Source organism: Quercus lobata, chromosome 2, assembly GCF_001633185.2.
Source record: "Quercus lobata isolate SW786 chromosome 2, ValleyOak3.0 Primary Assembly, whole genome shotgun sequence".
NCBI lineage: Eukaryota > Viridiplantae > Streptophyta > Magnoliopsida > Fagales > Fagaceae > Quercus > Quercus lobata.
This window is the reverse complement of record NC_044905.1, coordinates 48,145,567-48,168,630: the sequence shown is the minus strand read 5'-3', so window position 1 is coordinate 48,168,630 and position 23,064 is coordinate 48,145,567. Positions and strand designations below refer to the sequence as shown.

The 23,064-nt window shown below is 34.9% G+C and overlaps 1 protein-coding gene and 1 pseudogene across 1 annotated transcript; one reads left to right on the top strand and one right to left on the bottom strand.

The window, feature by feature from the left end:
• Positions 1–2,552: 2,552 nt before the first annotated feature.
• LOC115974193 lies at positions 2,553–4,318 on the top strand. Its single transcript, XM_031094436.1, has 3 exons — positions 2,553–2,631; positions 2,766–2,841; positions 3,489–4,318. The coding sequence occupies exons 1-3, from the start codon at positions 2,596–2,598 to the stop codon at positions 4,094–4,096; spliced, it is 720 nt and encodes a 239-aa protein (XP_030950296.1). The 5' UTR covers positions 2,553–2,595; the 3' UTR covers positions 4,097–4,318.
• Positions 4,319–4,525: 207 nt separating this feature from the next.
• LOC115975589 lies at positions 4,526–6,284 on the bottom strand (annotated as a pseudogene).
• Between the last annotated feature and the right edge of the window lie 16,780 nt (positions 6,285–23,064).

The following is a 23,064-nucleotide window of genomic DNA, read 5'->3' as shown; positions in this document are numbered from 1 at the left end:
TTGGGACACCATATACTATTCCCTAGAATTTGGAGTGTGGAAACTAGGAGAGACTCTAGTAGCCTCTCCTGCGACTTGGAGGTGTTCCACAAAGGAGATCGTGAGGAGTTTGTAAAGCAAGCAAAGAACAAGATCTGGCAATTTGGTGATTTGTTCCACCAAATGTATGCGTCAGTATGACCTTTAGTAAAGTATATAACTTTTCAACATTGGTATCAGAGCCATTTTATGCCTGTTTTCACTCTTGAATGATGCCATGATCTCTGATATATGTAATCCTATATTCATGATAAAATTAAAATTAAAATTTTAAGTAATTTTTTAATTTTTCAGATCTATAATTTTTAGAAGCATGTTATGGCATGTAGAGAGAAAAATAAAAAGTTGTAATTTTTTTTTTTTTTTGATTGTTCACATGTAATCCGAAATTTAGAGGCTTATTTTGACCCATTAAATATTGTTTAATGTCAAATATTTTTTAATGGCTAGAAAGTACATTCCATAAGCTTTAAAACGACAGTTTACATGCTTAATTTAGACTTTAAATGATGAAGTTGCGATTAAAATGGAACACCCCGTTCTGTTGGCCCTACACAGAGGACCAAGTGAATAACTGTGTATTTACTATTCATCGGCCAAGATTTGCTTTGGCTATGAGTCTTAGAGGACTCCACTAACCACTAATTGTTTCAGTGGTTATCTAAATAAAATAATAATAATAATAATAATAAAATGAAAGAGCCCCACGTTAATGCTAGTGTATTAGTTACACTTGAACACAACATTATCCTTGTTTCTTTTAACAAGGATATTGTGCAGATCACGTTGGTGTATAAGTACACACAAATTGTTATTGTTTCCTTCAACAAGGAAATTGTGCAAGTGATAAGCCACACGCAAGTGGTTATGTGGGTTTGTAATATTATTTACAAATGCTGTGTGGATTTGTAACATAGTTTACGAAGGAATTGGGTTATAACAATATTGAAAATTATATCAAAATTAAATGTTATAACATGCACATTGGGTTTTCTTATTATTTATTTTAATTTATAGTAAAAAAACTATATATTCTTAATTTTGTTTAGACCACATTTTTTCTAATATGACATATATGTAAATTTTAGTGGCAATTTTTATTTTTTATAATTGTGATGTTAAAATAGAATTGTGATAATATGAGAAAATTGTGAAATTAGTTTTCTAATTTTTTGTATAATTATGCATGTTTTCAATCTTTGAATTAATTTATGATGTCTTTTTAACATATTGTGATATGATTGAATTGATATTATATGAATGCATTATGTGATGAATATGTGTCCAAAGGGTTTATGAGACTCTTTGGCTCATCTCTATAGTTAGAGATTGTATTGGTAATTTATGCAACATGTATATTTTTATTTGTTGTTATTGTGGATGGATAAGACAATTTTTGAAATTATTTGGTAATGTGGCATCCCCAATTTTTTTTTTTTTTTAATACAAATAGAATCTTTGTAGTAGGGTACTTAAATATGTAATTTTTTTGGGCCAATGTTTTTTGGCAATTGTTTGGCCCATTGTTTTTGGCAATGTAATTTAAGGCTATTTAATTTAATTTTGGAAGCCATGTACAATACATTAAGTTTAAGTGCCCCCTGAAGCCTCCTTTTTAAGAAAGAGAAAGAGTATAATATAAAAATAAAAATTACCTTTTGTGATTTTTTCCTCCTATGTTGTTAGGTGATTAATTCAAATCATGTCTAAGCTTAATCTGAACATAGGCCAAACCCAAGCACATTTATCCAAACGTTTACTGGCTATTTGACACAAGGGAAGCAATATCCTAAAAAGGAAAACTCTCTTAACAAAGAATGATTGGTTGATTTTTTCACACCTTCCTTGTGTTTTTGTGTTGTGATGGGTCCAATAGAGTACTTTCTCAAATGCTATGTAAGTTAGATGTGAAAATTTTGGCCATTTTTTTTATTTTCAGTGTTTGTTGCTGGACTGAATGAGATTTTTGCAACCGGCAATAGTACAACCTACCCTACAACCAAGCCATCACGAGAAAACACTGAAATACTTCGCCGTTATTTCATTAGCTGAAAAATGTATAGTGCATGAGGAAATCTGACAAATCACGTGCTCTGTTGGACTGGCTTATTTAGTTAAAAAATAATTTTTTTTTACTAAAATTGTAGAAAAAAATGTTAAAAATTAACTAAATAGTAAAATAGGAGAACTTATGAATGATGTAGTAGAACTTACTAATAATATCAAAAAAAATAACTAAAAACTTAAATAAACTGAAGTAAATAAGCACACCTAAACGGTCTGGGAGTATGACTTTTAAAGTTTATTAAAGCTACTCAGTCTCTAGTCAAATCATAATTCTCACCTTTCTCTCTCCTTTGAACAACTGGGTCCCTCTGGCTTGTGTTTGCTCTTCATATTGTTGGAACTTGGAACGCTCCCAACTCATTTGACTTACCTGAACTTCCTACAACATGGTGGCTCTTAAATTGGGAAGAAATATACTACTGTAAGGAAAGCAGAAAATAGGAAGCAAAAAGTTCCAGACATCTCCATTTTGAAGAACCACTGTTGAAAATGTCATCAAATGAATTTGAGTTCTTAAAGATTGAGGTCCCTACTTCAAGCCATTTTTCTCTAAAGCAATTAAGCATTTTTATCTTTTTCTTTTTGGCCTTTACTTCTTTTTCTCAATAAACTTTTGCTTTCTTTTTTTGTTAGATTTTATTCATTCCTTTCTTTCGCAGACATATGTTCTCAAAGTGCACATGAACTGTCAAGGGTGCATGCTGAAAGTGAGAAAACTCCTCCGAAAAGTTGAAGGTGCTAACACGAATATAATCAAATTTCTGAACTGTATTTTTTGAAAAATAAAATCTTCATTTTATATTACTCCCATCAGTTATGTAATTATTGTGATCATTACTAATTGAACAATTGTTAAAATTAGTGAATCAGCATGATTATTAACAGTAAGGGAAAATGAAAATTGGACACACTCAATTGGTAATATAATGTTCACTTAATCTTGTGAGTAGAAGCTTCCACAGGAAAATCAATGGCTACTCTTAATATTATTTTCTTTTATTACTATTATTTCGGTGATGATGTGATATTCTATTTTCAACATTGTCATTTGGAGGGTCAAGAATTTTGGATGTTGGACTCTGGTCGTACGTGCAAGTGAGCACTGAGCAGGTGGTGATTATACTTAGTTGTTCATTCCTCTTAATTCTTTAGGACTGTTTCATATTCCAGATTTCTTACTTGAAAAATTAGTCATCATTATCAGATTCTAGCCAATAATGCAGTTAATATGCCTTGACACCCTTTCAGAATCTAAAACAAAAACCAAAAAAACAAAAGAATTAATGCGTTGAGTTTTACATTGAACTTTTTGGATTTTGTATATATATATTTTTTTCTTTTTTGAAGAAAAAAGTATTTATTTACTTTGGTATTGGATTCAGGTGTTTATAAAGTAAGCATAGATGCAGACGAGCAGAAGGTCACTGTCACAGGTAGTGTGGATTCTGCTGTTTTGATCAATAAGCTGGTTAGATCTGGTAAACATGCAGAGCTTTGGTCTCCAAGTTCCAACAAGAAACAAGCCGAATTATTCAATAATGCCAAGAACCAAAACCAAACCCAATATCTGATCGATGGCCTTGATCCCTCCAAAAAACAGCACACATCTCCTACCTTTGGCAGAGTAGATGATGATTGGAGATCTGAATGGTACTTTAATCAGAGTAGGGGGGCCAAGACTGTCACAGGTGAATTCAATCACAATTTGATGGCAGCAATGCAAAATCTAGGTCTGGGTGGGGATGGAGTCACAATTGGTGATCATGAAAATTTTCAAAACGAAACAATTCCAATGCATGACCATGCAGGTTTTCTTGGCAATGATGCTGGTTTTGCTGCCTTAGGAGGCCATGAACTAGGTGCATATGGAGACATTTATGAAGGATTGCCAATTTATGAGTATGATCATCCATTATCCAATATGATGACCAACATTCAGGTGTCCCACTACACCTATCCACCAACAGACATGATTAACATATACATGTGAGAAAGGACACCACAAACAACTTTCCATCTATAAGAGCTAAAAAAAGGATATCTCTATAGGTCAACTTGATGGATATGGAAATCTCAGGGAGTTATAAGGAAGAATTGAAACTCCCGAAGGTGTTTTTGCAATCGACTCAAACCCCAAGTGGGTGTTTTTATTTTTAAGCCATGAATAAAAGAGCATACATAAAAGAAAACAATAAGTAACGTTGTTTAAGAAATGAAGAAATATTTCTCAGTTGCACGGTTTCTATGAATAATTATAATATTGGAGGATAATCTTACAAACTAAGTAAACCTATAATTACTCTTTAACAAAATAGTGAGTATCGATGATTATAGATTTGAACATTTGAAAAGCACAAGTTGAAAGGGATATATAATACACATTTAACTCACATTAGTGCCAAAAGGAAACAATTACAACTTAACGCTTTTGTGCTTTCCTCCTCCTATACCGTGCTTTCTACCACTTCTTTCTCAAAACTAACTTCTTTTCGGCTTCAGTTTTATCTCAGGTGAGAACTTATTTGGATCTCTCATACGTGCTTGTATATCCTTAGAGAACTGCATATTTAATTTCATAGGCCCTCCCTGTCTAAGCTCCGTGTACTCTGGTCCAGAAACAATCCTTTCAAATGCTCCAATTAGAATATCTATATCACTCATGACCTCCCACACATTGGAGTAATGCCCATCTGGACCTTTTCTCAATTTTTTCAAGGCATTTTCAACTGCAATTTTCCTAGCTTGCTTTCCTGGGGACAATTCTTCTGGTTCATTTTCAGCTTTCACAGAGATTGTTCGATATTTAGGCATTTCTTCAAACTCAAACAATTTGTCTATGTACTTATCACTACTTTCTTTTGGGTAGGCTTCTGTAGGAATATCACCATCATCATCATCCTCACTACTAGTCCACAACGTCTTCTCCTCATCACTTCCATATCATACACTTCTTAATTCATCATTGTCATCGGCATCATTAGGTCAGAATGTTCTGTAAAGTTGTAATTTACAAATATGTGTTTTGTTGGCTTTAATTCCGTGCCAAATTTGATTGTAATTTTATTCAATCTTTTGTATCCTGTATTTATTGTGGGATTTGATTGTAAGGGTTGTGTAATAGAGAGAGAGAGTGTGAAGACTCAAGCAATTGAAGACTGAAGAGTTTTCGCAGGTATCTCGCGACTAAGCATCCCTCGAAGTGACCCATGTGACTTGCACATGCTGGAATGTGAAGAGTTCAGACAGGATAGAGACAGCTGTGTCTCGCGAGTATCTCGCGGGTAAGGCCTTCCCGCAAGACATTTTGTTTTGCCAGACTGTCAATTCTAATACACACTTTTTGTGCCTACACTATTTATACCCATATTACTCACAAATGTTGAGGAGTGCTTCTGAGAGAAAACCCTTGCCAAATATCTTGAGAGTTAGAGATTGTTATACCCACAATTCTCTACACAATTGCTTGTGGATTTTCCTCAACTCCTACCTCTCCATTTACATACCATTGAGAGGTTGATAGCCCAAACACTTACCACACCCTTTCAGAGTGTCAAGTGATAGTTTGGTGCTGCGGGGAAGTATTGGAAGAAGCCAAAGATGGCAGATACAACATGGTGCTTGTTACGGGATCCGGAGAGCTAGACAAGACACGGTTTCGAGAAGCTTTGTTGGAGTAGGAGCTTGGAGGGTTTAGGTACATCGGGTAGATTAGGTTTGGAGGGTCTCTTGCTAACCCATCTATCCCAACTGATTGTCTAGTTGATCGATTATCGCTTGGAGGGCGGAGGAGAGGTTTTTCGCTGAGTTCTTCGATTTCCTCTTTGATAACACATCGACGTGTTATCTTGTGTTTGCATCTCTCTTCCCTAATCTTTTACATTCCATTTTACTGCTTTTGATTATGGATTAGAGTAGCTTGTTTGTTTATCCGCTCGCATTTACACTATTCCGCACTTAGAACTAAGTTAATATAAAATCTATTAAGCCGTAACTTTAATTTGGAGGTCTAAACAGCTCTTGTGTTTTTAACACATTTTCGAGCTTTCATGTTCCTTTGCCTACTGTCTCACTCTCCGAATTTCTTCTTCAAGACAACTCTTAGGGTCTTTTTCATTGTCACTTTCATCTTCACTACCTGTACACAGAGAAGAATCTTCATCCATATCTTTCTTCCATGTTTTTCTGAAATCCTCATCACCTAGCTTTCCATTGTCAAAAAGATCATAATGTTTGCACCCACCAGCATAGGCTTGTGATGCTGCAAAATATTCAATATATTGCGGATGAATTTAGCATATCAGAGGAAGAACAACAGCAGACAATGTGAAAACTAGATCCTTGTTACAACCATGAGTTAGAATAAGAAAACTACAGGAACCCCTTCTATGAGATACTGGAAAACTTGCCATTAGAAAAGGGGTGAGGCATTGGCAGCTTCCCTTTTTAGGATTATGAGTGGAGTCACCACTTATTTTTTGTTACAAAAAAATAAGAAAAAAGAAGAATACACAAAATACATGCTTGAATAATACAGCCTATCATTAATTTGAATGAATTATAATTTAATAAAATGAAATATACATGGTTTTATTTCCTAGATTACAATCTAGTAAAAGATTACAAAGCTTTATTTCCTAGATTACAATCTAAAAAAAAGAAAGGATAACACACTGTCCTATGAACCAAAATCTAGATTCAAGGGCTAGGTTACAGAATGAGAAGGTGTTAGGCACCCATTCTGCCTAGACAGAGTATGGTCTTCTAGACTCTAAATGACCATTTATATACCCATTTAAATGATGCATGAAATTACAATGACGTATTGAAATCCCCAAATTTAAGATTAATTCATTCTTTAAGGATTCAAAATCTACAATTTTTATTTAAGAAGAAACACAAAATTGGTGATATTTTACATTGAAGAAAACATTTTTATTCTAAAAAAGGGTTCAGATCTGTATTTAATCAAAATACAAATTAGATTTTTATATGCAAAAAGTTTCAGATCTATATCTACGAAAATACAGATCAGTTTTGTTATGCAGAAAAATTTAGATCTGTATTTAGTAAAAATATAGATTAGTTTTGTTATGCAGAAAAATTCAGATCCGTATTTAATGAAAATACAGATTAGTTTTTATATGCAGCAAAAATTCAGATCTGTATTTAATGAAACTATAGATCAGTTTTTATATGCAGCAAAAATTTCAGATTTGCACTTAATGAAAATAAAGATCAATTTTGTTATGCAAAAAATTTTCAGATCTGTATTTAATGAAAATATAGACCAGTTTTTGTTTAGAAAAAATTTCAAATTTGTATTTAATGAAAATACAAACCAGTTTTTGTACCAAAAAAAAAAAATCTTTATTTAATGAAAATTTTAGAAAAAAATTTCAGATATGTATTTAATGAAAATACAGACCAGTTTTTTTATATGTAGAAAATTTTCAGATCTTTATTTAATGAAAATACAAACTAGTTTTGTTGTTGTTGTTTATTTAATATATATATATATATTGTTTTTAGTAGTTTATTGCAGATTTTGAAATTTAAGGAAGAGCTAAATCTTAAACCTAGACATGTTAATCAACTATTGAACAACAAGTTAAACATGTGAACATGGCAGAAAAAAAACATTAACAAGATTTTATTGACAATGAGTAAAATCAAACATACATCTATGAAAATATGCGATGAATAGAACATATATATTTGACAGGAAAGAAAAGAATAAACAAGAGGGTGAGATTAAAGACATACTTGCATGAATGTACCCTTCAATGAAAGAATATTTTAGAAATCAAAGAAGTTTAACCTCTTTGAGATCTAAAATATGTTCACTTACAGAAAAGAAATTCTTAAAGCCAAGATTTTCAGAACGTCTTTAACGTAAAGGGAGCAAAGAAGTCAGAAAAAGAAGGGACCTAATTTCTAATGTTTTTCTCCTATTTACAGAGGTTAAATGCTTGAAAAATAAGCTAAATAGGATCAGATACAAATTGGATTGCGTTGTTATCCCCAAAAATTGGTAGCATATGTGTTTTATCTTAATCAGAGCATTTTCGAGTTGGGCCACAGAGTTGTGCTAATCGGCACTTTCCATGTGTCGATCGGCACTCCAAGAGTGCTGATTGGCCCTCTTGTGTTCCAAGGCCCACTTCCAATTTTGGTTCAATTTAGACTATTTTTTAAGGATATTTTGAGTTGGGAATTGCACCTAGACATATTTTTAACTTGTATTCTAAAATTAACCCTTTTATTTTGATAATCAAGTCTTTAAAATAATATTTATCTGATAGATATTTTAAAAGGAATAAATTATCAACAATTCCCTTGTTATCTGATTATCCATTTTATTCCCATGCAAGCAGGCTTATTTCTGACAAAAGCCAACAACCAATCACAAAATTATTTAATTAACTTTAATTGTTTAACCAATCAGAATTAATTTCAATTAATCACATGTGATCGGTTTCACCCCTATACAATGCATGCAAACCATGAAAACTTGATCTTGTGATATCTTTCAATCTGATTGTCCGATTTGGGAATCGGGCATACCGTCATGACCGTTAGAATCTCAAGATCATTTTTACAATATGCAATAAATGAATTAATACATGTAATGCAACTATGATTTTTGGGTATATGAAATGGTCATTTTATCCATTTTCCAAGATTAAATTATGGGTGCAAAATCGAGTGTCTACAGAATGCCCCTCATTGATAGAGCTTGAATGTCAATGTAAAACACAAACACTGATTTTAGCAACCATGATTTAATCGAGGATGAATCTTCAACGATTTCCTAGCCCTAGAACCTTTGGGTATAGAACTAGCATTTTATTTTTATTTTTTTAATAAAAAAATTGAAAACTATGGGCATCTAATCTACTTTGATAATGGAGGAACCTAAATAAAATCTTGAATACTGATGAGGGAATCGAGAACTATATTCGCTCAACGTGGAATGAGTTGACCAGGAACTGTATTCGCCTGATTTGGAAATAGATTTAGAACTATATTCGGCTCAATCTGAGGCAAGGTAACCAGGAACTATATTCACCGGATCTAGAAGCAGATTGAGAATTATATTCGGCTTAATCTAAGACAAGGTAACTAGGAACTATATTCACCTAATCTGGAAGTAGATTGAAAACTATATTCAACTTAATCTGAAATTCTGAAGGTGACTAAGAACTATATTCCTCTCGGCCTGATCTACTGGAGACGATTGAGAACTATATTCAGCTTGATCTGAAATTCTGGAGGGGACTGAGAACTATATTCGGCTCGGTCTAAACTTCTGGAGGCAAATGAGAACTATATTCGACTCGATCTAATCATTTGGAGGTGATTGAGAACTATATTCGGCTCAATTTGAAATTCTGGAGGTGACTGAGAACTATATTTGGCTTGGTCTGGTCTTTTGGAGGCGATTGAGAACTATATTCAGCTCAATCTGAAATTCTAGAGGTAACTGAGAACTATATTCAACTTGGTCTGATCTTTTAGAGGCAATTAAAAACTATATTTGGCTCAGTCTGAAATTCTAAAGGCAACTGAGAACTATATTCAGCTCAATCTAAAATTCTGGAGGAGGCTGAAAACTATATTTGGCTCAATTATAAATTCTAGAGGCGATTGAGAACTATATCTGACTTGGTTTGAAATTTTGGAGGTGATTGAGAACTATATCCGGCTCAACCTGAAAATTTGAAGGCAATTGAGAACTATATTCGACTCAATCTGATATTCTTAAGGCGATTGAGAACTATATTCGGCTCAACCTAAAAATCTAGATTTTGTTTGAAAAAGACCAAAGTCTCAAATTTGAATTTAAGTGATTAGTGCTTTATTGTTCCATTATTTGAGATGTGCAATTTTTCTTCTTCTTCCTTCTCCTTTTTTTGCTTTAAGACTTGAATTTCTTCTTTAAAAGGAAAAACCATTAATATTTTGGGGTCCTTTGAAAATTTTTCTTCATAATTTTTTTTTTGAAATTTGAAATTCTCTTTTGAAATTGAATCCCTTTATTTTTGTATATACTTGAAATTTTTTTTCTTCATTTCATTTTTTTCAAAATTTGAAATTTTCTTGAAATTGAAACCATCTATTTTTGGAAATCCTTGAAAAAAAATTTTAATCTATCATTTATCATCATTTAAAAAAAAAAGGCATCTCCTCATGGACAAACTTTGTATGTTTTTAGACCCCGTAAAACACAATTTGTTTAAACTAGTTATTTAGCCAAGTGATTACTTAGATAAATTATTCAAATCTAGGTTAACACAAGCAAATCATATCACGTAAATAATGCGGAAATATAAAAAACACACGATATGATAACCCAGGAAAACCAAACCTGTAAAAAACCTGGGGAGGATTTAACCTAACTATCCTCAAGATAAAATAGATCCACTATGAAAGAATTGAAGTTTGTACAATAGACCTTAGATCACTAACATCCTATTGTTACCTCGTGTAGAAAACTTAATACCATGACCACGTGACAGCTCCGTGTCCACGGACTACTTCATTGATTTGCTGCAACCACAAGTACTTCCACTTGTGACTTTGAGACTCCACTCAAAGGTTTCAGATCTTCTTTAAGTTCTTTATGTAGCAATTGTAGCGATCACCAAGTTTTTGACATGAATCTTGATCTTGATAACCCTAAGTGTGTATGAAGGTAAACACCTATAGATCTCACAAGAGATTCAACACACAGCACATCAAAGACTTCTAAAACGTAGCTAGGGTTTTTCTTTTTATACTTGGAGTAAAACATAAAACCCTACATGTCATATGGGCTTAGACTAAATTCGAAATTCTGCAGAAAAATAAACCTGCACGAGATTCAATCGATCGAGTTTAATTTTCGATCAATCGAGCCTTGCAGATTTAGTCCAATAAATCCTGCAATCACTCGATTCTAATTTTACAAATAAAAACACTTTAAGCAAGACTAAACCTAGACTCAATATTTTGATCATGGTTTGCTAACACATTATAAATTGAAGTTCTAATACATTTAGTTCCTAAAGTCTTAGAACCTAACAAACTCCCCATTTGGCAATCTATGACTAAACACACTACAAAAATGAAATGCTCAAAGTTACAAATAGCCCATTCAAATTTAAAATGCCCAAATACAATTCAACCTAACTGCTATCTATTAGTTGCCAATGTAGACAGCAGTCACGATTAAATTAACTTGTAAATTCCTGAAACACTCAACAAACACATAAATGCATGTGTGGAAAATATAAGAAAAACAAAATACATTCTTGATTTCACAAAATATAAAAATAAAAGACATACCATGAATAAACTCATAATATAAATCAATAACCAATGTATCATATGTGAAACAAGAAACAATAAAAGAAATAAAAAACATAGTGTCTCCCCCTAACATATACAACCCATAAATGATAAAAACATCAAAGGCAAAAAAAAAAAAAAAAACCATCAAAAGCCATAAAACAAAGTACATCAAGCACCTAGATACAATCTAGCTCCAAAACAAAAGCTCCCCCTATCAACATGCATATGTACTCCCCCTTTTTGTGATGAATTGCCAAAGGGCAATCATGACTTATCATCAAAAGGTGTAGGCTATGGAGTAGATCCTCTAGTACTCGCCAAATCTACTCGTAGAGCCTGAAGCTCAGTGAGCACATCCAAAAGAAGCTGACCATATGTCGCTTGAATGGTCATGATAGTGTGCAGCATACTCCGTATAGAAGCATCGCTCTATGAAGAAGTAGGAGGCTCAACAACAGCTGTAGGGCCTACAAACTCCTCAGCAGTAGGGTCACCAGATGCAGGAGGCCTAGATGCACCTGTAGAAGACTCGACTCTAGGGTTCTTAGAGCTAGCTTTCAACTAAGCTGCTCTTTGCCTAAGAAAGGTGGCACTTATAGGAGCTATGATATGTACAGACTCAAACGCAAGAAAATCCTCTAAACCTAAATCTAACAAAATCCTATGAATAAAAACTAGAAAGAAAAGACCACGAGATTTTTCACTACTCCTATGAACCTCAACAAGAGATCGAATGAAAAGAGTAGGAAAACTCATAGGAGTATCGGTAACTAGGGCATACAAAAATGCACATCTCTCAATGGGAATAGTGTAAAGGTGAGAGATAGGCCAAAGAGAATGACAAGAAATCCATAAAAACAAATAATTGAGCTCAGTAAGCTTATGAGAAGTGACACGAGGATCTTTCATAAGTACTATGATTGATACACGTGTCTCTGATGTAGTCCAACATGCATTCAACCAATAAGGGGTGTCCTCATAGCTTCTGATCTTAGAAAGTCACTATCTCCCTTTTTGTGAGTGCTTGAATACCATGTCAAGTGCAAATCTTACTTCCTTCCCAAGGCAGTCACGTCTTTAGCATGGACCAAGACAAAATCCCTTAGCCAACACTTCCTTTTCCTTTGCCTATAGTCGTTCCACGTGTAAGGTACAAATTCAACCTCTTATACGTTTTCCCATGCCTTAGTGGTGTTATGTACATTAGCCCCCTGATTGTCAATGGCGTTTAATGGAAAAGGCCGTTGATAGTTACATTGGTTCAGGCATTAAAACTCTGGTAATCATGCCTTGTGATGTTCGAACATGGACACATGGCGCATATGGGTGCTTCTAGCCATTTTGGCGCCTCTTAGTTTCTTGCGTTTTGGCAGACAAACATTACTCCTCGTAAATGCCATGTCCCTTCACTTAACTGCAGTTAAGGATTTAAATAGGGAATGTGTCTTCCTTAATCTTCATTCCTTTTGTCTCTTTCTGATTCTCTCAAAGAACCTTAATCTCCATAAACAAAAATGTCGAACCCCTCCTTTGTTGGTTCTAACTCCCCGAAGTACTCTTTAGGCTCCTCTGAAAGTGTTTCCAGTGACCACCCTCCTTCTCCACCACCAAGCCCTGTGCATCCCTCTCTCCCTTTTCCCATTCATCCTCTACCTTCTCAAGTCTTCAATCCTAAAGAGGTCTCTCCCTTCAACTAGAGTGACGAAGAATAAGAAGACTCAAAAGAACTTCGGCTGAAGAAGATGCTGAGGATGTAGCAACTGCTGCATTCATGGACGCTCTCATTAGGTGTAGGAGAAGGTGAAGGCCCTCTCAATTAGGCTCGGAGTCTAGTGTTGCAGAGCCTTCTGACTTTAAGGAGTCAGATTCCTCTGACAGCTCCTCCGACGGCTCCTCTGACTTAAGGGATGATGAAGGTGAGGAAGAGGGGGAAGAAGAAGAGAAGGAGGAGGAGGAAGAGGAGATGGAGTATCAAGCTCCAGATTATCCCCGAGAGGACTTTGGGGATGACTCAGATGCCTATGCACTACGGTCTCCTTAAGTTGCCCGCCATCAGACCTACAGCCTACAGTTCTTTCTTTTTTTCTAATTTTTTTATTTTATTATGTTTGTTTTGTTTAGCCATCTATTGGCTTAAGTTGTAAAAACTTTATCTTTCTTTATTTTGTTATAATTTTGTGTGTGTGTGTGTGTGTTTTTTTTTTTTTTTTTTTTTTTGGTATTTAGTAAAGAGGTGACAGGCCATAAAGGCCAAACCATGTAAATCCCTCTTTTCAATTTTGTAAAAAAAAAATTAACAAAAAATATATAAAAGAAAGGAAAAGTTTTATTTTATTTTATTTTATTATTATATGTTTGCTGTTTTCATTTATGTTGCACATTTTGTTTATCTTATCACATATAAAATTCCTACACAAAACATACAAGGGTAAGCATGTTAGTTAACAAAATGTGAAATGCAATAAATTAAATCATACTTGTTGGTGAATGGTTAGGCCTTTGCACTTTGTCTATGAAGGTGGTTTCCTTGATTTCAGCACCATCGATTGCCACCTCTTGTCCGAAATTCAATTTTCTCCTTATGCTGACAAGTGTAAATTTTGAAAAGAAGTCTCACTTTTGAACCATCCTCTTTTGGAGGGGAAAAAAATATTAACTCCTCAAAGTATAAAAGGAAAGAAAGATATTTCCCTTATTTTTCTCTTTTCCTTTTTCTTCTTCTTCCCCTTCTTCTACCAGAAACCCAGAATTCTTTTCAAAGACCAAATCATGGGTATAAAATGTGGCTTGAGATCTAGTTCTATCAAATTTGGAGAGCCTTCCTCTTTGAAAAGTAGCAAACCCCTTCTAGGGGGAGATGCAAATCCTTCCATAGAAGAACAGTGGTGTTGGGTTCTAAGACTTTAGGTTTGAATCTGCCTGGCTTGATCAATTGAGAATTAGACTCGATTGATCAAAACTCATGCAAATTGTTTTTCTGCAAAATTTTCCAACTCAACCTAAGCCCGTTTGACGTGTAGGGTTTTACATTTTTCCTTAAGTATAAAAGGAAAAACCCTAGCCACGTTTTAATGTTGTTGTTTATGCTGTGTGTATGAATCGCTTGTGAGATCTAGACGTGTTTTCCTTCATACATACTTAGGGTTTCCAATCTCAAGATTGATGTCGAGAGCTTGGTGATCGTTTTAGTTGCTACATAAAGAGCTTAAAGAAAACATAAGTGGGAGTACTTGTGGTTGCTGTGAATCCAAGAAAGAAGTAGTCCATGGACTCAGAGCTGTCATGTGGTCGTGGTAGTAAGTTTCCTACTTAAGGTAGCAATAAGATATTAGTGGTCTAAGTCGCTATTATGTAAACTTCGATTCTTTCATAGTGAATCTGTTTTACCTTGAGGATAGCTAGGTTAAATCCTCCCCAAGTTTTTTACCGGTTTGGTTTTCCTGGGTTATCATATTGTTGTGTTATTTATTTTCTACACTGTTTCAATGATATGATTTATCTGTGTTAACCTAGATCTGCATAATTTACCTAAGTTAATCACTTGGCTAAATAACTAGGTTAATTTGTTTGTGTTTAAGGGGTCTAAAAACGTACAAAATGTGGAGGAAAATAAAGAAAACTTGTTTTGAATTAATTTCATGCTAGGTGTAAATAAAGAAAATCTGTTTGTGTTTGTGTTTAAAGAAAACGCATTGTTTCATGCTAGGTTGTTTTTGTTATTTTCTACAAAAATAAAAAAATAAAAAAGGAGGAAAAGGGAAGTAAAATGTGTTTTGCATTATTTTCTTGAATTTGAAATCAAGGGTGGCCATATTATCTTTACATAACATGTCTATATACCTTGTTTATCTTGGATGAGCCTATTTATTGCACTTTACTAGTTTGAGCTTTGTAGTGCATGTTGTGTGGGAAGATGTTTATAGTTTTTGATCACTTGATCTTGATCTTGAAGTCACATGTCTTTGATTGTTGGACTTGAACTTATTGAGAAAGGCATAAATAACCATCTCACCACTGTTTACTAGCCAATCATAAACACCTTAGTGCATATCATAAGATTTTGTGCTCGAGAAAGTGTAGCACATGCACAAAAGAACATTAAGGTGTAGCCTTGGTTTAAATGCTAAAATTGGTGTGTACATTATTGGGATATAATAAATTCAATCAATTAAAATTGGTGTGTACATTATCTTGGCTATTTTAATAAGTAACCGATCAAATAAAATTGGTGTGTACATTAAGAGGCAAATCAAGAAACTTACATGATTGTAAGCTTGTTTTCTAGGAGATGTGGGAGTTATATGATGTAACTCTTTTGGTGATAGTCTCTTTCAAATTTATGTGATGAATTTTGTAGAAATTGTGATTGCTTACTATTAGCATATCACCTCACATAAATCTCAAGCTTTTGCTAGTTACACCCATTATACAAGTTACTCTTTGCTAAGCTTTGTACATGTTATTGTGTGTGATTTTGTTGTGGCCATCTAAGATTGAAAAGTCCTTGATTTTAATGAAAAATGTGTTTGAAGTTTGAGATTTAAGGAAATATTGATTGAAAATCTTATTATTGTGTGTGATTTTGTTATGGCCATCCAAGATTGAAACTTCCTTGATTTTAATGCAAAATGTGTTTGAAGTTTGAGATTTAAGGAAATATTGATTGAAAATCTTATTTTTGGGAGATCTGGGTTCAATACAAGTGATTTTGAAAAACATTTCATCTCATACTCATGCATTTCATTCATAATATATTATGCTTTAAGGAGTTTCTGCATTAAAATGCTTTACTTTTCAAAAAAAAAATTTCTTGAATTTTGATCGATCAAACCTATTTCTCGACTGATCGAAATTGGCATTAAAAATTTGGTTTGAATCTGCTTGGCTCGATTGGTGTTGGATCAATCAAATGTAATTTTCAATCGATCAAACCTATTTTTTGATCAATCGAAAATCGGTCTGAAGGTTTTTTAAAAAGCTTTTTCTCTCATGCGCCTTTCACTATTTCAAAAGTTTTCAAAAGCTTTTCTCACTCTCTTCGATCGGTCTAGATTCAAAGCAAATTTCTTTGTCGTTTTCCCTCATTTTTTCTCAAGGGTTTTGTCTTCTAGCACCAGTAAGACTATTATACCCTTCCTTTTTCAGTTTCTTTTCATTTTTCATGCATTTAAGGGAGAATTTTTGGACTTCATAAAATTTGGGGTTTTTGATGTTCTAGCTATTTTCTTTCAAAATTGATCAATAGGTTTTTGTTGTTGGATGATAGTAAACTGTTCTTTAAGGTTTAATTTGATCAATTTGATGAATTGGGACAAATTGCATTTTCTAGGGCTTGAAACTACTCGAATTGGGGATTTTGTTCAATTGAGCATTAAATAATTAAATTGGCTTATTTGATTGATTGATTTGGTCATTATATTCTGTTATCTAACTTCTGTAATGATTAATTATTCAATTTGTTGGGATTTTCGAAAGTGGGTTTTCAAAATTTGGGGGTTTTTTGGTATAAACTCTATGTTCAAGCCAATTTTGTGTTTCTAAAGTGTAATTGGACTATTCTCAATGCATTAGAGCATGCATCATGTGTTACTTCTGTTCATGCATCATACAGATTGTTTATTTCTATATTGTTTTTGCTCTAACTGTGTCTGATGTAGTCTGCCCTTGTTTTTTATTTTTGGTCTTTTATCTCTTTTCTATTTGTCCTTTCTGCTCTTATCATGGTTAGGAAGACTAGAGCTCATAGGACATCCTCTTCTTCTTCTACTCCATTTTTGATAGTGAGAGGTTTCTTAGTTAGAAAAACCAGGAAACTTATGAGAAGCTGAACATTCTTAGGAATGTGTGGGCTGAGAGGAAAGTAGTTTTAGATGAGCTTGACTCAGAGATTAGGAGAAACTTTGAGTGTAGGGGCTAGTTGCCTTTGTTGGATGTTGATCATCCTCCTCTGGCTACCTTGATCAGAGAGTCCTACTCGAACCTCTCTGTCCAATCCAATAATTCCAACACTCAATATGTGAAGAGTTGGATACAGGGTGAAGAGTTGGATACGGGGTGAAGAGTACACCATTACTCCTACGGTAGTGGTCTCTGCTCTTGGGGTGCCTAAGGTCCAGCATCCTCTTTATCCTTACGATAAGTCTCCTCCCCTTGATGACATTATGTCATATCTTAGTGGGACTTTGATCCAGTAGGGTTCTGATCCTCAGATCACCTCTCACAAGTTGACCGAGATTCATTATCTCTTTTTTTAGATTTCTTGCCATTCGATCTGGCCCATCTCTCATTTGCATACTATTTCTTTAGAGAGATGTGCATTTTTGTATGCTCTTATCATAGACGCTCCTATGAGTTTTCCTCATCTTTTTCATTCGTTCTTTGGTTGAGGTTCATAAGAGTAGTTCTACTTCTCATGGTCTGTTTTTCCTCGTTTTTATTCATCGGATTTTGTTACATTTAGGTTTAGAGGAGTTTCCCGCGTCTGAGCTTGTTCATATCATAGCTCCTATAGGTGCCACCTTCCTTAGGCAAATGGATGCTCAGATGCAAGCTAGCTCTAAACGCCCTAGAGTAGAGTCTTCCTCTAGTGCACTTCCTCCTCCTCCTCCTCCTTCTTCTTCAGGTGATCCAACTGCTGATGCGTTCATTGATCCGACTGATGTTGCTGATCCTCCACCTTTTGCTTCAAATGTTTCTAGCATTTGTCGTACGTTGGACACTATCATGACCATTCAGGCAGCTCATGGTCAGCTTTTGGTGGACGTGCTTACCGAGCTTTAGGCCTTAAGAGCAGATTTGGCGAGCATTAGACGGTTACCTCCTCCACCTCCTTTTGATGACGAGTCTTGATTGCCCTTTGGCAATTCGTCTAAAAAAGGGGGAGTACATTTGGATGGAGATTTTTGAGGGTTTTTTTTTTTTTTTTTTTTTATTTTATTTTAGCTTTGGAGCTTTTAGATTGTATCTAGGTGCTTTACTTTGTACTTAGTTTTGGCTCATGACATATTTATTTTGATGTCTTTATTTTTGATGAGTTGTATATGATAGGGGAGACATCTTGTGTTTATTTCTGTTTCTTGTTTCACATTATGCTACATTGATTATTGATTTATATTTATGAGGTTATTCATGATATATGTCTTGTAGTTTATGCTTTTGTGAAATCAAAAATTTATTTTGATTTAATTGTATTTTCCACACATGCGTTTATGTGTTTGTTAAGTGTTACAGGAATATATAGGTTGATTTAGTCGTGCTACTATCTACACTTGCAACTAATAGATAGTAGTTAGGTTGAATTTGTTTTTGTTGGGCAATGTTATTGTAATGGGCTGTTTTTGTAAACTTTGAGCATTTTGTTTATTTTATGTTTTGTCACGGATTGCCAAAGGGGGAGTTTGTTGAGTTCTAAGACTTTAGGTTTAAATGTATTAGAACTTCATTTTGTAATGCTGGCAAACCATGATCAAACGTTTAGTCTTATTTTAGACTTGCTTAAAGTATGTTTATGTTTAAAGTTGGAATCAAGTGTACTGTAGGATTTATTGTGTAAATCTGCCTAGTTCGATCGATCGAGAATTAGACTCGATCGATCAAAGCTCGTGCAAATTGTTTTTCTGTAGAATTTTCCAACTCAGCCCGTTTGAGGTGTAAGGTTTTATGTTTTGCCTTAACTATAAAAGGAAAAACCCTAACCATGTTTTAATATTGTTGTTTATACCGTGTGTATGAATCTCTTGCTAGATCTAGATGTGTTTGTCTTCATACACACTTAGGGTTTCCAATCTCAAGATTGATGTCAAGAGCTTAGTGATCATTTCAATTGCTGCATAAAGAGCTTAAAGAAAACACAAGTGGGAGTACTTGTGGCTGCTGTGAATCCAAGAAAGAAGTAGTCCATGGACTCGGAGCTGTCACACGGTCGTGGTAGTAAGTTTCCTACTCGAGGTAGCAATAGGATGTTAGTGGTCTAAGTTGCTATTGTGTAAACTTCAATTCTTTTATATTGGATCTGTTTTACCTTGAGGATAGCTAGGTTAAATCCTCCCCAGGTTTTTTATCGGTTTGGTTTTCCTGAGTTATCATATCGTTGTGTTATTTATTTTCTGCACTATTTCAATGAAATGATTTATATATGTTAACCTAGATCTGCATAATTTACCTAGTTAATTACTTGGCTAAATAACTAGGTTAATCTGTTTATGTTTAAGGGGTCTAAAAACGTACAAGTGGATTATCCCTCCTTTCTTCAAAGACTATCTATTTGATAAAAGTCTCGATAGGGACTCAGCCCCTTCTTCTGAAGACCTTCCCAACACGGCATGTAGGGAATTCGATGATCTCCTAACGATGGATCTGGAATTAAAGCATATTCCTAGGCTTGGCACTTGCAGATGGGACTTTGTTCCCACCATAGATGTGGTTTTAAAATCTCACATTTCTTTTTCCAGATGTTGGAGAAACTAGTGTCAAAGAGTGTTGGCTCATCCTCCCTTCATAGACATCCTACAGAGAGTGAAACTTATGGAGACTGTTCTTGTGTTCTCTAATCTAGGGATCAACAAAGATAGTGGAAGTCCACTTTCTCTTCTGTATCAATGGAACTCTACTACTCATACATTCTTCACAGGGTGTCAAGAAATCTCTCCATCTTTAGAAGATGTCTACGAGATATTGAGACTTCCTCTGTTCAGAGATGGTGAAGTAGTTAACATCTCTTTATCTCCTGATGAGCTTAAAGCTATAAAGTTCCTTAAAGATGTAGTGAAGAAAACTTTAAAGAAACCAATCTTGAAGGTAGCAAGGAAAGGGAAAGCCCCTTGCGAGGAAGTACCAAAAGATACTAGTGTTGATGAAGTCAAAGGTTCCAGGGCCAACTTCTGGGGATGGATCAGATACTTCTAGAGAGAGTATGCTGATGGTGTGGATGAGGAAGCCAATGGAGACTCCTTGAAGGAAGGCACTAACTTTGTTGTTGGAGAAGGTAACTCTAGCTCTTTTGAACTCAAAGCCTTTATTGCCTTTTTATTTTCTCTCCATTTGTTTAGGGATATCCCCATGAGAAGATTCTAAGTAGACATGTGTCTTTAGCCTTTAAACTAGCCAATGGACAATCCTTTCCTCTTGCTCCTTATTTCCTAGGAACTTTGTATTCTCACGTGGATCATTTTACCCTTGACTTGCAATGTTCATGAGGTAGATTTCACGTTGAAACCTTTGTACCCATTGCTTTTTTGCAAGTATGGTTGTGGGAACACTTTAGGAACTATGCCCTTGCCTCTAAGGTGTTAAACTCTTATAAAACCAGTCTGCCATCACCTCAAGGCCTGCCATGCTTTTGGCATTGGAACAAGGTGGCAGTGTCTTTAAATAGTTACCTTAGTAAAGTGTTGGATGACCCTACTGATTGGACAGCAAGACCCTACTCTGCCTTGGAGGGTGGACTTCCCTCACTGTTCACTTCCTTTGAGAGCATTTCTGTTTCTCCTTATAGAGACACCCCCTGGTGTAAGAAATAACTCTCTTTTGTTGCTTGTGCTTTTCCTTCTTATCTATAGGAACACTTTCAAGATGAGTAGGAAACTCAAAACTATAATCCCCAAAGGTTTGCTCGCCAATTTGGTTTTGACCAAGGCATACTGGGACATCTCTCTACCCTAGGTTTACCCACCGTGTGGCCTCTTTAGCCTTTAAAAGAGAGAATCTTATTAAGATATTAGTATCAAGTCCTAAAATCCCCTTTACTTCCCCCACCAGAGCTGGATTGCCTTCACCCAAGTTTAAGTCATGGTGGTTCAACATTAGAGAACGTGTTAGGAATTTTTGGGAAAGTGGTGCCCAACAAGTGGATGTCCCACCTATTTTTCAGGGAGATTTAACTATGAAGCCCTTTCCAAAAGCCAAACCTTCAAGCACCTAAAGAAAGAAGAATGCAAAAACCCTTTCTAGCAAGAAGCCTAATGTACACTCTTTTCTCTATAGTGACTAACTCTTGTAACCTCTTCTTTTAACCCATGGCACAAGTAACTTTTCTTCCTTTCTCCATTTTTGATCTTTGATAGGTTATATGCTCTGTTTCTTAAACTCAACCCAAAGCAAGGGTCACTTCTTCAACCCGAGAGGTTTTTGTACAAGAAATGACTTCTGATGAAGAAACATTGTCTAAAACTGAAAGGGAGGATTCAAATCTGGTGTATTTCGAAAATCCTCAAAAGAAGGAAGATTTGACAGAAGCTACTTCCAAGGAACAAGAGAATGAAAGCACCCAGACAGAATCTGATCCATTGCTCTTGTTGGTTACTCCCGATTTGAGAGCAATCTATTTTCAATTGCTCTCCAAATATCCCAAAACCATGATGGATACCAGTAAATGGACCTATTCATTTAGGGGCTTTCTCTTACAGCAAATTTGGTCTATCATATCCCAACAATAGTCAAAGGGTAAAGAGGATTGTCTAGCTCTTCCCCTTGACAATTTCCTTTCCACACTGAGTAAGGCTGAGAGCCTAAGTGTCAATGTCGGCTGGTTAAAGAGCCGTGTCTCTACATTGAGGGACTTAAAGAAGGCAAGACCCTCTGTTCATGCTTCCTTGCCCTCAGTTCGTGAATTTAGAGTTAAAGAGAACTCACGTATCAACAAAGCAAAGGAAACTAAATCAACCTTACAGGTACATGTCACTTCGATCACTCAACTCCAAGAATCTATCAATAGACTTTAGGTGGAATTAACATCCTAGCAAGAAGCAAGTTCTGCCCTTTAAGCTCAATTAGAAAGTGTTACCACAGAACGAAATTCTTTGAAGAAAGAGATTGAGAAGTTCGAAGGTGAGCTAAGAGCTCTGAGTGATCTAGACTTCTCCTTTAAAAATTTTAGTTCTCTCACAAACATTATCTAATTTTCAAGTTGTAATAATTTATGGTCTTGAAAGGCCATGGGGTTGTATTATAAACTTTAAGATGCTTTATTTTGATAAGCTATTTAGACTTGACATGCATATTATGAACAATAGCATATGAAATAGCTAAATATAAGTCTTTGTTTACAATAGTATGAGTTTTGTAAAGCACAATATCGGTTTGACGTGATGGCCACAAAAAGACATTTTTACAAGTTTAAGCATGATACTTCTTAAAGTGAGCTCTGTTAGGTTCTAAAGACTTAGGAACTAATGTATTTAGAACTCTAATGTGTAATGTTGGAAAACCATGATAAAAAAAATTGTTAGTCTTGTTTAGACTTGCTTAAAGTGTGTGCGTTGTATGTAAGTTAGAATCGAGTGGCTGCAGAAGTATTAGTGACTTTCGGCCTAACTCGATCGATTGAATCTCGGGCAGAATGTTTTTTCTGCAAATTTTTCCAACTCAACCCTAGCCTATGAAAACGTGTAGGGTTTTATGTTTTTCCTTAAGTATAAAAGGCAAACCCTAGCCACGTTTTTGAGGTTGCTTTAGTTGCTATGTGTGTGAATCTCTTGTGAGATCTAGAGGTGGTTGCCTTCACACATGCTTAGGATTATCAAGAAGGAGATTTCATTGAGAGCTTGATGATCATTCAGTTGTTGCAATAAAAGTTTAAAGAAACACAAGCAGGTGTGCTTGTACTTGCTGGAGAATCCAAGAAAGAAG